This window comes from Triticum aestivum, chromosome 6A (genome assembly GCF_018294505.1).
Source record: "Triticum aestivum cultivar Chinese Spring chromosome 6A, IWGSC CS RefSeq v2.1, whole genome shotgun sequence".
Classification (NCBI taxonomy): domain Eukaryota; kingdom Viridiplantae; phylum Streptophyta; class Magnoliopsida; order Poales; family Poaceae; genus Triticum; species Triticum aestivum.
The window spans coordinates 202,266,694-202,279,885 of NC_057809.1; the positions used below are offsets into that span (position 1 = coordinate 202,266,694).

Here is a 13,192-nt window from a genome sequence, read left to right on the forward strand (position 1 = left end):
CAACGTTTTCGTTGATCCGGCTCTATTGGCATTAGTTTATTTTTTCTTTCTTTGTTATTTCTTTTGGGCGTGCTTGTGATGTTTACCCCAGCATTGAACTTGAAGTTGTATCAGATGGTTGCTTTATATTTATAAAACAAGACGAAAGCCTATTTCAAGAAAAAATAATACTCCTAATTGTGAGCAGCCTAAGAGGAACTCCAACAACTCCCTTAAAAATCTTTCTGTAAAACTGGGTTTTGGTCTTGCCGTGAAGGTTAGGGAAAGTTTTCTGAAAGCAATCTTTCTCAGTTCCCCTAAACTTCTTTCACTAAATTTATTTTTATTTTTATTTTCGACAAAACTTCTGATCTATTCATCTTCAATCATGGCAGTACAACGAACATCAGAAATAACAAAAATTACATCCAGATCCGTAGACCACCTAGCGGCGACTACAAGCACTGAAGCAAGCCGAAGGCGCGCCGTCGTCATTGCCCCTCCCACGCCGAAGCCGGGCAAAACTTGTTGTAGTAGACAGTCGGGAAGTCGTCGTGCTAAGGCCCCATAGGACCAACGCGACAGAATAGCAAGCGCCGCCAATGAAGAACGTAGATCGAAAGGATCCAACCTGAAAACACATGAACGTAGATGAACTACGACCAGATCCGAGCAAATCCACCAAGGACAGATCCGCCGAAGACACACCTCCACACGCCCACCAATAATGCTAGACACGCCATTCGAACGGGGGCTAGGTGGGAAGAACCTTATTCCATCTTCAGGGAGTCGCCACCGTCTCATCTTCCCGAGTAGGACACAAACTCTAACAAAACGTGAAGAAACAACTGAAAACAGAGCCCTCCCGCCGGCAAGAACCAAGATCCACCGCGCCGCTATGGCCCTAAGGTCATCGGAGACGAGGCGGACCGACGACGGCGCCGGCGAGAGGCAAAGAACCCTAGACTTTTCTTGAAGAGGAGGCAGCCCGCTTGGGTGTGGTGGTCGCTGGCGAGGAGCGACACGGGCTGCGGCATTCCGGCGGGTGGCGCGGGCGGCAGTGGGTGGCAACGGCGGTGTTTATAGAAAGTTGGGGCAAAAAGAACTCTTCAATATTTCTCGTAAAGTTTATCTTCCCGTAAACTTGTGGGGTGAAGATGTAATTCTGTAGTCGGTTTTTGCCTCAATTTTTGGTAAACATCGATTATTCCAGAGACAAGGGAGGCATCTGCTAGAGATGCCCTAACCACAATTAAGGTAGGTCGGGCAATAACAATTTCGCACTAAGCCACCGGCATCTTCTCTAATCTCTCGCCAGCGGTGGCCGCGGGGCATCAGAGGAGTGGTATAAGAAAGAACCCTCCCCTGTCCAAACCCCTGCTTTGCCCGAGCCCCTCACCCTTATCTCCTCCATCCTCCATCCCGGGAATTTTCCACCTTCTCCGCCCCCATGGAGTCCGGCCTCGTCGCAAGCCACCGCCTTCGCCTCCCGGCCCTCCCCTTCGCGGCCCATGCCCACCTCCTCCGCCACCGCCGCCTCGCGGCCACGCCCCTCCGCCTCCCCACCACCCCGACCCCTCTCCGCCAGCCCGCCGCGCTCCCGCTCCGCCCCTGCCTCAGGCCTCCCCGCGCCGCCTCCGTCGCCTCCCCCGCGCCGGCGCCCGGCGATGCGCCGGACAATTCCCGCAAGTTCCTCGGCGTGGACGCACTCACGCTCAAGAAGATCGTGCCCCTGGGGCTCATGTTCTTCTGCATCCTCTTCAACTACACCATCCTGAGGGACACCAAGGACGTGCTCGTCGTCACCGCCAAGGGGAGCAGCGCCGAGATCATCCCCTTCCTCAAGACGTGGGTCAACCTCCCCATGGCCATCGGCTTCATGCTTCTCTACTCCAAGCTCGCCGACGTGCTCTCCAAGGAGGCGCTCTTCTACACCGTCATCTTCCCCTTCATCGCCTTCTTCGGCGTCTTCGGATACGTGCTCTACCCTATGCGCGACGCCATCCACCCCACGGCGCTCGCCGACCGCCTCCTCGCGTCGCTCGGCCCCAGCTTCATGGGGCCCGTCGCCATCCTCCGCGTCTGGAGTTTCTGCCTCTTCTACGTCATGGCGGAGCTCTGGGGCAGCGTTGTCATCTCCGTCCTGTTTTGGGGATTTGCCAATCAGGTACACACAGGGAAACACTTCTCGTTCCCGAATCCTGGCTATAAGTGTGCAAAATTGTTGGGTCCTCCGCTGTTCCAAAATATTGGGAACGACTAAGTACGTGTGCATAGGAATTTATAATTTATTACTGGTTCAGAATCAGTCGCAGTAGATTGATTCTATAGCAGTTATACAGTTTCTCATGTGCCCGTACTGTTGTTTTTAGATTACTACGGTTGAAGAGGCTAAAGAGTTTTACCCACTCTTCGGGCTTGGGGCCAATGTGGCTCTCATCTTCTCTGGTCGCACGGTGAAATACTTCTCAAACATGAGGCAGAATTTGGGTCCAGGGGTGGACGGATGGGCTATATCATTGAAGGGCATGATGAGCATCGTGGTTGTACTGGGTTTCGTCATTGCCGGTATCTATTGGGGAGTGAACAAGTATGTTATTGATAAAACATCTCTGCCGGTCGAACGGAAGAAGAAGGTTAGCTCTGTTATGGTTTCTGTGATTTTACTACTTGTATATATGGAGTTTCTGTTGACGGTGCTGTACATAACCTTACTTACAGAATAAGCCAAAGCTTAGTATGGGGGAGAGTTTGAAGGTGCTGGTATCATCTCGATATGTGAGGGATCTTGCCACACTGGTCGTTGCTTATGGTATAAGCATCAACCTTGTAGAGGTGACATGGAAATCGAAATTGAAGGCACAGGTAAGTTCATCCATAAATCATGACTTACAATTTGTTCATAGACAACATAGTAGTTGACTTTTATGTTGTTCTGTTGCAGTTCCCAAGTCCTAACGAGTATTCTTCATTCATGGGCGATTTCTCAACGGCTACTGGCATAGCTACGTTTACAATGATGTTGTTAGGGAGATTAATTCTTAGAAAATTCGGGTGGGGAGTTGCAGCTACAATCACCCCTGCAGTGTTGCTTGTCACTGGAGTTGGATTCTTCTCACTGCTTTTGTTTGGCGAGCCACTCACTCCTCTTCTAGCCACGTTTGGGATGACGCCTTTGCTTGCGGCGGTCTTCGTTGGGGCACTACAGAACATTTTCAGTAAGAGTGCAAAGTACAGTTTGTTCGATCCTTGCAAAGAAATGGCGTACATTCCTTTGGATGAGGACATGAAGGTTAGTGCTGAAAGTTACTTGTTCCTAATGTAGAAAATATCTCTTCAGTTACTCATGTAATATAGTAGCGTGGGAACACATGGCAAAACCAACTAGTCATGTTTTCATACGGTTTTGGATTTCCAAGATCTGAAATCGAAATTACTAGTAACTGAAACAAAACAGAACATGCCATCAATCATGATGATTATGTAACTATGGTACTTTCGAGCTATTTTGCTGTATCAGTTTAGTACAGTTCAAAAGATACTGTAGATTTTGAGAACAGATAAGGAAGGATGTGAATAGAACATAAACTTCATTTGATATACTTGCTATATTACAAAATGAAAATCAATCATCATATGATAAAATATACATGCAAAACTGTATAGTTTGACTAGGTCTGGTTAAAAAAATAACGGTTGATCAATTCTTTGATTGTAACTAGAATTCAGTTATGTTGATATGATCAAAGTATGTTTAAGTTGTTGTGCTTCATTATTTTTACTTCCAATCGTAATTCCCTGCACACTAGAATCCTTGCTCAATGTTATCTGACAATCATCTGTACTTGTTTGTTGTTCCCTCTCCTAATGAAAAAAGGCGTGCTTTCTCTTCCTGAAAAAAACAATTATCTGTACTTAACTGTCAGAAATTTTATGATGGATATAAGAGCCTAGTATGCATTGTCTACAGGCCTTGATGCTTGCTTTAACAAATACCTGGCTATTGTCGAATTCTCGATACTTATTTAGTAACTTCTTCTCTTGTCGTGATTATAGGTCAAAGGTAAGGCAGCAATAGATGTGGTATGCAACCCACTGGGAAAATCTGGAGGCGCCTTGATCCAGCAGTTCATGATCTTGTCATTTGGGTCTCTTGCCAACTCAACGCCGTACCTTGGAGGAATATTGCTGGTGATTGTCATCGCGTGGTTGGGCGCTGTAAGGTCCCTTGACTCGCAGTTCTCTCCCCTGGCAAAGCAAGACCTGGAGAGGGAACAGAAGCTGAAAGCAGAGGCGGTAGAAACGACGGCTCAAGTCGTTGGGACAGGGAACGGTTCCCTTCAAGAAAATGTTGCTTCCACAAACGGTACGGTCATCAAACAGTCGCAAGAACCCGAGATCACTGCCCCTGAAAAATCTGGCAAGCAGTCTTAATAAGTTTCCACCCCCAGAAATTTAGTTAGTACCGAGTTTTTGATGGAACCAAATGTTGCTTGGTTGGGCCTGCCATGGGGAGCTGCTGGGAAAGGCAGTAGAGTGATTGATAAGAAAAATAAGATGGCCTGTTCTTCTGTTGTTGTAGCATATTTTTGACTTCATGCAAGTATCTATAGCTGTTTACTGGGAGTATCTGTAGCTGTTTGGTTTGTCGCTCCGTAGATATGAAACTATTTTTCTTGATTTTTTTATATTACAATTTTGCGGAAAATCTGCTTTCACAGATCTATTAGTCCATGCTCAAAAGTTACTACTCCTACTACTTTTTTTTTTGCTACTGCTTGTTATTCAAATAAACCCTAATCTTTCTGAACACTGATCAGACAATTAATTATGAGCCTTGCCTAATTCTGGCATCAATATATGCTCAAGATCATGTGTTTCATATATGCCCAAAATACAGCACAACCCCTGCAAAGTTGAAGAAAGGAGTGCCCTTAAGAAGCATATTTGTGCACATTTTCCAGACTTGACTTTGTCAATATATAAGCTATATATTACGCAGGATTTTTTTCGCCCTCAATAAAACATCGGCCAAGTTTTTACAGGACAAGATACCTAGTTCTTCACTCTTCCCGCCCTACATATATCTAATCTAAACCTCTAACTCCTAGTGTTAGCTGGAGTATATAGCATGCCTGGGTGCTACTCTTTTCCCCTTGTCAGCAGTAGAACATCACCCTCTTCACCCTCTCTTTCACTGCCGGCATAGTCTTCATGGCGCCTCCATTCCTCCCGTTGGCATTCTTCACCGAGAGGCTATCTTGGTCCATGTAGAAACGTGCCCGGAATGCGGCTAGATGAGCGTAGTAAACAGGCGGCACTGCTCAAACAACACAACATACCAAAGGCCAAAGTTCAGATTTCTCGCCAAATTGTTACGTTGAAAGAGTTAATGTATTCAGCAGGAGCGCGAGAAGGAAGAAATTACCGACAGAAACAGATCGTGTGCAACGCACATACCTGCGACGAATTCACATAGCTAGTAAGATATTTTTCAAACTGAATAACGGAATGCAACTTTGGTTCTGAAAAAGTATCATGAATTATAGGATGGGAACAGCATACGTGTAGCAAAGGTTGTTCGTCAAAGTCTGCATTTCATCCGCCATGAAATTGTTCTCGTCCCACAGAACATGATAATGTGCTGGCTTACTGGTGCCCTGGCAATGTCACTGACATTAGCTAACTCACTATAAGATCATCTCAGCTTTAACAACATAATTATTGTACAGGCTACTCTCTGCATTTTGTACATTCAAGCCTATAATCATAGCCACGAAATATGAAATCAAGGCAATCCTTTCAAAATTCAATCGGACACGTCCTTACCTGGATTCCAGCATGGCTGCAGAGGTAGAAATCAAACTGTGTGGGATGGCATATCTTTGAATCAACAACGGTGCCTATTTTAGGCACAACCAGTGAGCAGTTATGAAAATTTATTAGGGCAAAGAAAATGTAAGTCAATAAGTGAGTTATCAATATCTTGATGATGGAAATGGCATGGCATATACCAGGCAGGATATTTCCGCTCTTGTCGGTGCTGCTTTTATCGTTGTGGTTGTTTGCAAATAGTTTTGTATGGTGACGCTTTTGGACTATCACAAACGTCACTGGAGGTTGGTAATTTGGTTCTAAAGATGCACAAGCCTGAAAATATCCAAGGGGTCAATTAGGATACTTTAACGTGTAAGCATGTCAACATAATAGGTAGAACATTAGTTGACAACCTTGCGGATGGCATCTAACTCGTAAAGTAATACTTGATGGAACTGTCCTGCGCTGACACCGTCCCTGCAGAAGAAAAGAATTCGTAATTATCTGAACTTCCATACAACACAAAACTGTTGGCATTAGCAAGCCTTTTGTACCCTGCAAGAGACATCCAACATGCACAGTGAAGTACTACCTGTAGAAGATTATTCTCAATGGTTTCTGCCCTGTGGCTTTCCTGAAGGAAATTAAAAGCTCCCTGCATGAAGTTACACACAGAAAGGAAATTCATCAAGCTCATTCTGTGCATGGGAGGTCCTGATATTTTTTCAGAGAGATCCAATGATCTGAAGTTGGATGCTCTACTTAACACTTTCGCCGTGCATGATGACGGATGATCAAATGCACACATTGTTCTGTGCTTCTTTGTCGTCTCGAGTGAACTTGTGCATTATCTTTACAGATGATGTGTTATTAAGGGTGTGACTCAGTGCATGAGAAATACCTGATCATGCCTCCGGTGACAGTGCCTCGCTGAGGATCATGCCATGTTTTGTAGAGATCCTGGATGAGCTCTTGCCGATAAGCTTGAGCGCACACCAATCCAGCGTACTTTGTAACTTCTGGCCAGTCTTGAGAAGCAACAACCTGTAAAAGCACCGTATTAGAGGATATCATATGGAAACTTGGTTAAAGAGACAGCAGAGTAATGCTAAATCTTACCGCAGCAATTGATGGACTGGTGTCCTCTCTGGTTTCAGGATGCGTTACATCCGCACCAAATATTATTGTCGGTACATCACTGACCAATGGGATTCTCCGACTTACCGCGTCCAAGAGTACGGTATTTCTTCCCCCCATCTGATTTCACCAAAATTGTTAAACATGAGATATAGTGAATTGTCTCTATCATCAGAGACTAACTTACTTTCTGAACGTGAAATCTACGTGTGAAACGAAGACCATTGGTCCCAGTTAATAACTACCTTAACATTGATTTTGAGTGAGACATTCGCCAGGTATCGTTTGCAGATCTTAAATACATGCTTTGCTAAGCAGCACTGTGACATTATTCCCAATTCGGTCTCACAAATGCGCTTTATGTCACCTGAAAATTAATACTCATTATATGTGAGAAAAGCAGAAAGGACGAGCAGAGGACTGAAAAATATTTGCAACAAAGTACTGTACAATAGGAGGTGAAACTGCATCCTCACCATACAATGCACCATTGTTGTCAGGGAGGATTACCAAAAGAAGCTCAAGCTCCTTTCCCTTGGGTTTTTTCAGTGCAGCGTTATACACATGCTTAAGCGCCTGTACTGCTTGCTCTGGTCTAGCCGAATACATTGGTATAGCAGGCTCGCTGTTGAACTCCTGCAATGCCGTTTAACAAATAACAGTTACTTGAAAAAATATTGCTACTGCAACTGAAAAAAGCAAGCCTCTGTATAATATAATATACTAGCATAAATGAGAGGTATACCATGCCTAAAAGTTTACACGTTTGGGCTAACTCCTGGCAAAATCCACTGGCAGTGCTTTCTTGAACACTTCTTGAGAAGTTAATGGATGCCCAATGATTCACAGTGCATCCATTGACAACTTTCTGCAAAAATGATTTTATTTCAGTGGTGAATTGACAACTTCAGGCACAATAGTAACTCTACTACAACTGAGAAGTGATGACTTCAGCAGAGTGGATATTAACCTTGTTTTTCATGTCCCATTGGCCAACACGAGGTAAGCACTCTGACTCTTTTCCGGTATCATGATATTTTAGCTTCACACAGAAAGGCAAGTCAGGAATGAGCACAGAATAGCTGGCAATAGCAAATTGGAGAACAGCATTGATCTTACCCAGGGTGCAGGCAGAACTCTTGCTTCAATAGAGGTGAGTTTGTCGCTTATGTTTATCCCAAATTCCTTCGCATAGGGATCTTGATCATATCCATTTTTGTGAACGGTCTGAAAACAGTTGCCTTTTAGTCTTTTAGGCAATTTTGGTAGGGGCCAGACCATGTTTTATGTCACTCAATGTTGTGTAATGAAACAAAACAAGAAGAATTGGCAGCGGGCAGTGAAAATTGTACTCCTCCTATATCGGGTTTTGACTGAATTATGTTGAAGCACTGACAAAAAAACAGAGTACATGCACGTTTGGTTCATAACCGAGCTTTGCCAAGATTTTCCTGCTAAACTGTGGCAAGCTAAAAAGGGTGTGGTAAATAAATTGGTGTCCACAACTTTGGCAAAAGTATATGAGTTCGGTGACAGGTGGAGCAGGCTGGTAAGAAAGTGTGCCGCGACACTTACATTTGTGCCAGTAAAACAAACAGTAGCTACACACATCTGTCACTTATGTTGCAAAGTGTGGCAATGAAGCCAACAATATTCTTCAATGTACTACGCAAGGATTGAAATAAACTTGGCATGTTAATTATTGAAAACAACAAAGAAATTATTCAAAATAAATTTGGCATGATAGTATCTGAATTTCTTATGAATGGTCTCTGCAAATATTGCCAAGTTCAATCACTTTTGAGTATACCAAGAAACACTTCATACCCGTCGAATATCCATTTCCTTGTCTCCAGGCCTTTGGCATGTAACTTTCAGTAATGATGTGATCTGCTTTTCATTCAACCTCTTCTTGTATCTCTGACCTTCAACAATCTTGCAGACCTGTCAATAAGCATCTCGTGTCACACAGTATTCAGTAATAGTAAAAGCATCATGTATTGCACTGGCTGATAGGAAGTTTGGGACAGCGCGAGACTAAAGACATTAGTTACTGACCTCCATTGGTAGATAATTTGGCTTCTTTTGGTTTCCTACAAGAAGGCAGGGAAGATGTGGTTGCTTTATGGTGAAACCATACATTTCCTTGAAGTACTCTACAACCGATTTCACTTCATCGTCAATTGGGAAACTGTTATAAGAAAAAGAGCAAAGGCAGGTGCTGAAATGTTAGCCCAAGCACCACTACTTTGTTTTTTGCATGTTTAAGTACATATTTGCGTAACAGTGTAAGAAAGGATGCCAATATGCCATGCACCGTCAATACGCTATGCACTTTAGGAGTTAGGACAAGTTTGAATTAGAATAGTTTATCTAGCAATTGTTAACACATCTAACACCAAAAACTAAGGCCTCCTATGGTTTGTAGGAATTCTGTAGGAATTCCATAGTATAGGATTCCTACAGGAAAAAATCAAAGAAATCTAGCGAAGCTGTGGATGAGGCTGGCTAAGGGAGAATATCATACGGAAACCCACATTCGGTTGAAACCAGTGAAAACCACGCGAAAAAGATGTTTTAGAGTTTCGAAAAAATCTCAAAAAATATGGGATGTTAAGAGGGTGATGTTCTATTTTTTCGAGAAAATGCAAAGGGCTTTTGCATTTCATTGCATTGTATTGCCATGCAAAATTTCAAGTTCAGATACATTAGGGATGTGAGCTATCAAAAAGACAAAATCAGCATTGAATAGTGCCGAACAGTAACGTCACTAGTCATTGCTGAATTTGTCTTTTTCATAGCTCGCATCCATATGTGTTTTTACTTGAAATTTCATGTTACAATAGAACATCATCCTCTTAACATCCCATATTTCACATGACAATAGAACATCATCCTCCTATGGCTTCCACGAAGTTTTCTTTAAATGTTGGTCTCTGTATGATATTCTCCTGGCTGGCTAATGGGACGGTCATCTTTCGAACCAAGGTAAAAGGCAATTAAGTTTCATCAGATTCAGACTTACGGTCAGTGCTGAAACCAATGTCCGAACACCCCACTTAAGATAAATTCCTTTAGAGCCCTTTGGTTTGTAAGAATAGATTTCCTATTCCTATGTAGGATTGGTTCCTATCCTTCACATTTCAAAGGAAAACAAACATTAGCTTGGACCTAATGTAAAAATTCCTATCCTATGAACCAAATGACATCTCATTTGCTATAGGAACTGAGATACATGTCATCCCATTTCCTATGACTTTCCTATTCCCATGATACTTCTATCATATGAACCAAAGGAGGCCTAACTAACCGCATATAGTTTCATGTATCAACCAGTTCAATGCTCAAGTTGTTAACAAAAACTGCTGTTCATGCTACAACATATTTTAAGTATTCTATTTCTCAGAGTAGAACCATCACCAATAAGCCTGTCGAATCATTTTTCTTCCAATATTTTTAATTATTACACAAACATTCAGTTGCCAGTACATAACTACAAAACATCCTGGAATAAACTGAAGTTCCCATAACATTTAATGTCCGGTCAGGTGAATTTTATGGCACTAAAACTGACAATCCTCAATTATTTGGAAAGTAAAATGGAAGGCAAAAAACAGGAACACAAGAATAGCACCAACAGAGATTTCAGAACATACATTAGCTCATGAGTTGGTTGCGCTGTCAAGCCGAAGACACGGTATTTCCGTCTTAAACTTCCCCGGTGAGTGATTTCGACCTTCAAATCGTGTAGAGCTTTCTTTATCTGCTTGACATCAAACACAACCATATAAACTAATCAGGCATCAGCCATGAAGTATTGAAAAAACACCAGTTCACAACCGAACAAGTACGAATTTCACATGGTCTTGCCTATGTAATGTAAGTAGTAGTGTATCACTAGTCTGGATATAGCACATAAGCGCAAGTGTGCAACACAATTTACCCTGACTCGGTTCGCGTCCGACAACGGCCTTGACATGACATCCTTCCCCAGGATCTGCGCCGCAAAATCGATCACCGGCAGCGGCTCGACAAATGCCGTGGACGACATGTCTGAAATCGGCACCCAGGTGTAAGCTCAGGACACACAAGGAAGCAATCACATTGATCATCAAGAGACAGGTAGCGTTGGGACAACGAAAGCATATAGTATCTCACCGATGTTGAGTGACAATCCCATTTGGGTCGGCCGGATGCTCTGGTAGAAGCCGAACCACGACTGCAAGCCATCGCCGAGCCTCTGCGGCGTCCTAATGTCCGGCGAGTAGAACGACCGCCTTACGGAGAGGTACCTCTGGCTAGCGACTTCCCGCAGCACGACGTCGAGGACCTGTAGGCCCCCCTGCGGCTCATCGGGTTGCCGCCCCGCCATGAACTCCCGGAGGTGGCGCAGGTCGGCGCCGGCAGCGAATTTGATGGCCACCTTGTACTCCTTCTCCCTGCAGGTACAGGTAGAGGCAAACGAAATCAATTAGTCGTCCACAGAGACGGGGCGCGTTAGGGCGTACTGTGATTGCGTACGGATCGGCCGATTGTGTGTACCGGACGGTGGCGCTGGAGACGCCGTCGTCGTCGACGGCGAGGCGTATGACGAACTCTCGGGCGTCGAAGGGGAGGCGGCCGGCGGTGTAGAGGTTGCTGCGGCCGTCGTAGGCCGGGAGGCGCATGCCGAGGTCGGACGCGCGGTAGAGGCGAACCAGCTCGGCCACGATGGCCCGGCTCACGCTCCGCGACCTCACCTCCGGCGTGATCTTGACCTGCAGGACATCGAAAACACCACGCCGTGGTGGGTGTCACCGTCATGGTCACCACGGTTGCCCATGCACGGCCACGTTGTGTTCGGCGAGAGGCTACGAGTGGCGAGCGACTTACGTCGTACTGGGTGAGGTCCTTGTCGGCGACCTCCGCGAGGAAATGGTTGGCCTTCACCACGCAGCGCGTGCCCGCCTTCCCGAACCCCGGACGGCGGCAGAGCTCGAGCCCCTTGCTCGACACCGGCGGCGGCTCCGCTGGCGCGACGGCGACAACGCCAGTGCACGCGGCAGGCACCACCGCCTCCTCCTTGCTCCGCGCCCGCGCGCCGTTGCGCCGCGGGCCGCTCGCACCGGAATTGCACTTCTTGCATCCCGCCCCCGGCGACCGCGTGGCCGCCTTGGGGTGCGCCAAGCTGCTTTGCAGCGCCTGTCTCCGCGGCGGCCCCGGGCACCCGCCAGCCGCCTTACCACCGACCACCGTCCACGGCACCTCCAAAACCTCGAGCATCCCGCCGGACGTGGCCGCCGGGAGCCGCACTCACGCAACAAGACAAAGCAGGCGGCACGCGATCAAGAATCCAGGCAGGAAGCTCGATCCGCCGTCCAGCGGGAAGTACCAGCGGGCAGAGATAGTAGAAGAAGAAAGCCAAGATTTAGCTAGCATGCGTCAATGCGGACACGACGGCACGAGCGCGGCCCGATCACCACCGGGACAGGGAGCGAGGCATTCGAGCTCCGCGCGCCATAAAAGGGAGAGGTCGGCATTGACGCGACAGCCGCAGCGCGCACGAAAAAGGGTTCGCGGCGACGACGCCCTCCGGCATTAAAATCCTTCCTTGTTCCAGTACCCAAGCGATAACTCCACCTGAGCAACGGCGTTTTTACCAAACGGAGTAGGCGTCAGCGGGGCTAGGGCGGCACTGTAAAAGGTCACGAACAGTGGCGCAGTGGGTGGGCTACAGAAAGGCGGGAGTATTTTTATGGAACGGAAGCGGGTGGCGGAGAGGAGGGGGGAGGAAGCCTCGGCGATCTCACCGAAGAAGGAATTAATATGGCGACCTGTGCCAGCGTGGTGGCCGTGGCGTCGAAAGCAGCGCCGGCCTCAGGTTGGGGTGTGTGCACGCTGTTTTCAAAGACGCACTTGTGTCATGCGATGCATCGATCTTACGGCCCCTTTCACCACGAAAATTCAAGTCGTTCCCCGAGCTCATCTACATCCGGTTGTAGCAAAAAGAACACCTTGAACTTTTTGTGGTTTATAAGATGCTCAAATGCGTGATATTGTGTAAATTTTCAGCTTGTTTGAACATTCGAGAAGCTTGTGGCAAAAAAGACAAAACCTGATATAAACAGTGTTGCTTTCAAAAATTTCTCACCCTCGGAATTTGTTTTTTCGCCACAAGCTCCTCAAATGTTTAAACAAGCTGAAATTTTGCATGAACCTCATACATTTGAACATCTTACACAAAAAATATTTTTTTTATTTTGCTGCTATTTTTAAAATT

The 13,192-nt window shown here is 45.9% G+C and overlaps 2 protein-coding genes across 4 annotated transcripts; one reads left to right on the forward strand and one right to left on the reverse strand.

Annotated features, from left to right (window-relative positions):
- The first annotated feature begins 1,349 nt into the window (after positions 1 to 1,349).
- On the forward strand, positions 1,350 to 4,699 carry LOC123127267 (plastidic ATP/ADP-transporter). Its single transcript, XM_044546893.1, has 5 exons — positions 1,350 to 2,146; positions 2,352 to 2,615; positions 2,701 to 2,844; positions 2,924 to 3,271; positions 4,036 to 4,699. The coding sequence occupies exons 1-5, from the start codon at positions 1,430 to 1,432 to the stop codon at positions 4,411 to 4,413; spliced, it is 1,851 nt and encodes a 616-aa protein (XP_044402828.1). The 5' UTR covers positions 1,350 to 1,429; the 3' UTR covers positions 4,414 to 4,699.
- A 246-nt stretch (positions 4,700 to 4,945) lies between these two features.
- LOC123127266 (protein argonaute PNH1) lies at positions 4,946 to 12,734 on the reverse strand. Of its 3 annotated transcripts, XM_044546892.1 has the most exons (22): positions 11,806 to 12,734; positions 11,455 to 11,690; positions 11,092 to 11,372; positions 10,877 to 10,986; positions 10,590 to 10,696; positions 8,992 to 9,124; positions 8,761 to 8,877; positions 8,053 to 8,160; positions 7,904 to 7,975; positions 7,679 to 7,801; positions 7,410 to 7,569; positions 7,179 to 7,300; positions 6,916 to 7,053; positions 6,698 to 6,840; positions 6,389 to 6,451; positions 6,210 to 6,273; positions 5,994 to 6,129; positions 5,809 to 5,882; positions 5,545 to 5,639; positions 5,408 to 5,439; positions 5,237 to 5,299; positions 4,946 to 5,200 (listed from the first exon to the last, which is right to left on the reverse strand). In XM_044546892.1, exons 1-22 carry the CDS (start codon positions 12,193 to 12,195, stop codon positions 5,139 to 5,141), a joined length of 2,829 nt encoding a protein of 942 aa, XP_044402827.1. In that variant the 5' UTR covers positions 12,196 to 12,734; the 3' UTR covers positions 4,946 to 5,138. The 3 variants fall into 3 exon arrangements, with proteins under 3 accessions (XP_044402827.1, XP_044402825.1, XP_044402826.1); XM_044546890.1 differs by having other exon boundaries at positions 4,946 to 5,299; positions 11,806 to 12,733; XM_044546891.1 differs by having other exon boundaries at positions 4,946 to 5,299; positions 11,476 to 11,690; positions 11,806 to 12,731.
- Between the last annotated feature and the right edge of the window lie 458 nt (positions 12,735 to 13,192).

Bases quoted from the DNA above. Each gene is read 5' to 3' on its own strand.
- LOC123127267 (XM_044546893.1), top strand. From the start codon at position 1,430: ATGGAGTCCGGCCTCGTCGCAAGCCACCGCCTTCGCCTCCCGGCCCTC. The intron at 2,147-2,351 runs GTACACACAGGG...TGTTGTTTTTAG, and splicing joins TTTGGGGATTTGCCAATCAG to ATTACTACGGTTGAAGAGGC. The intron at 2,845-2,923 runs GTAAGTTCATCC...GTTCTGTTGCAG, and splicing joins AATCGAAATTGAAGGCACAG to TTCCCAAGTCCTAACGAGTA.
- LOC123127266 (XM_044546890.1), bottom strand. From the start codon at position 12,195: ATGCTCGAGGTTTTGGAGGTGCCGTGGACGGTGGTCGGTGGTAAGGCG. The intron at 10,697-10,876 runs GTAAATTGTGTT...GATGTCAAGCAG, and splicing joins CGGACGCGAACCGAGTCAGG to ATAAAGAAAGCTCTACACGA. The intron at 7,976-8,052 runs GTAAGATCAATG...TTCTGTGTGAAG, and splicing joins GAGTTCTGCCTGCACCCTGG to CTAAAATATCATGATACCGG.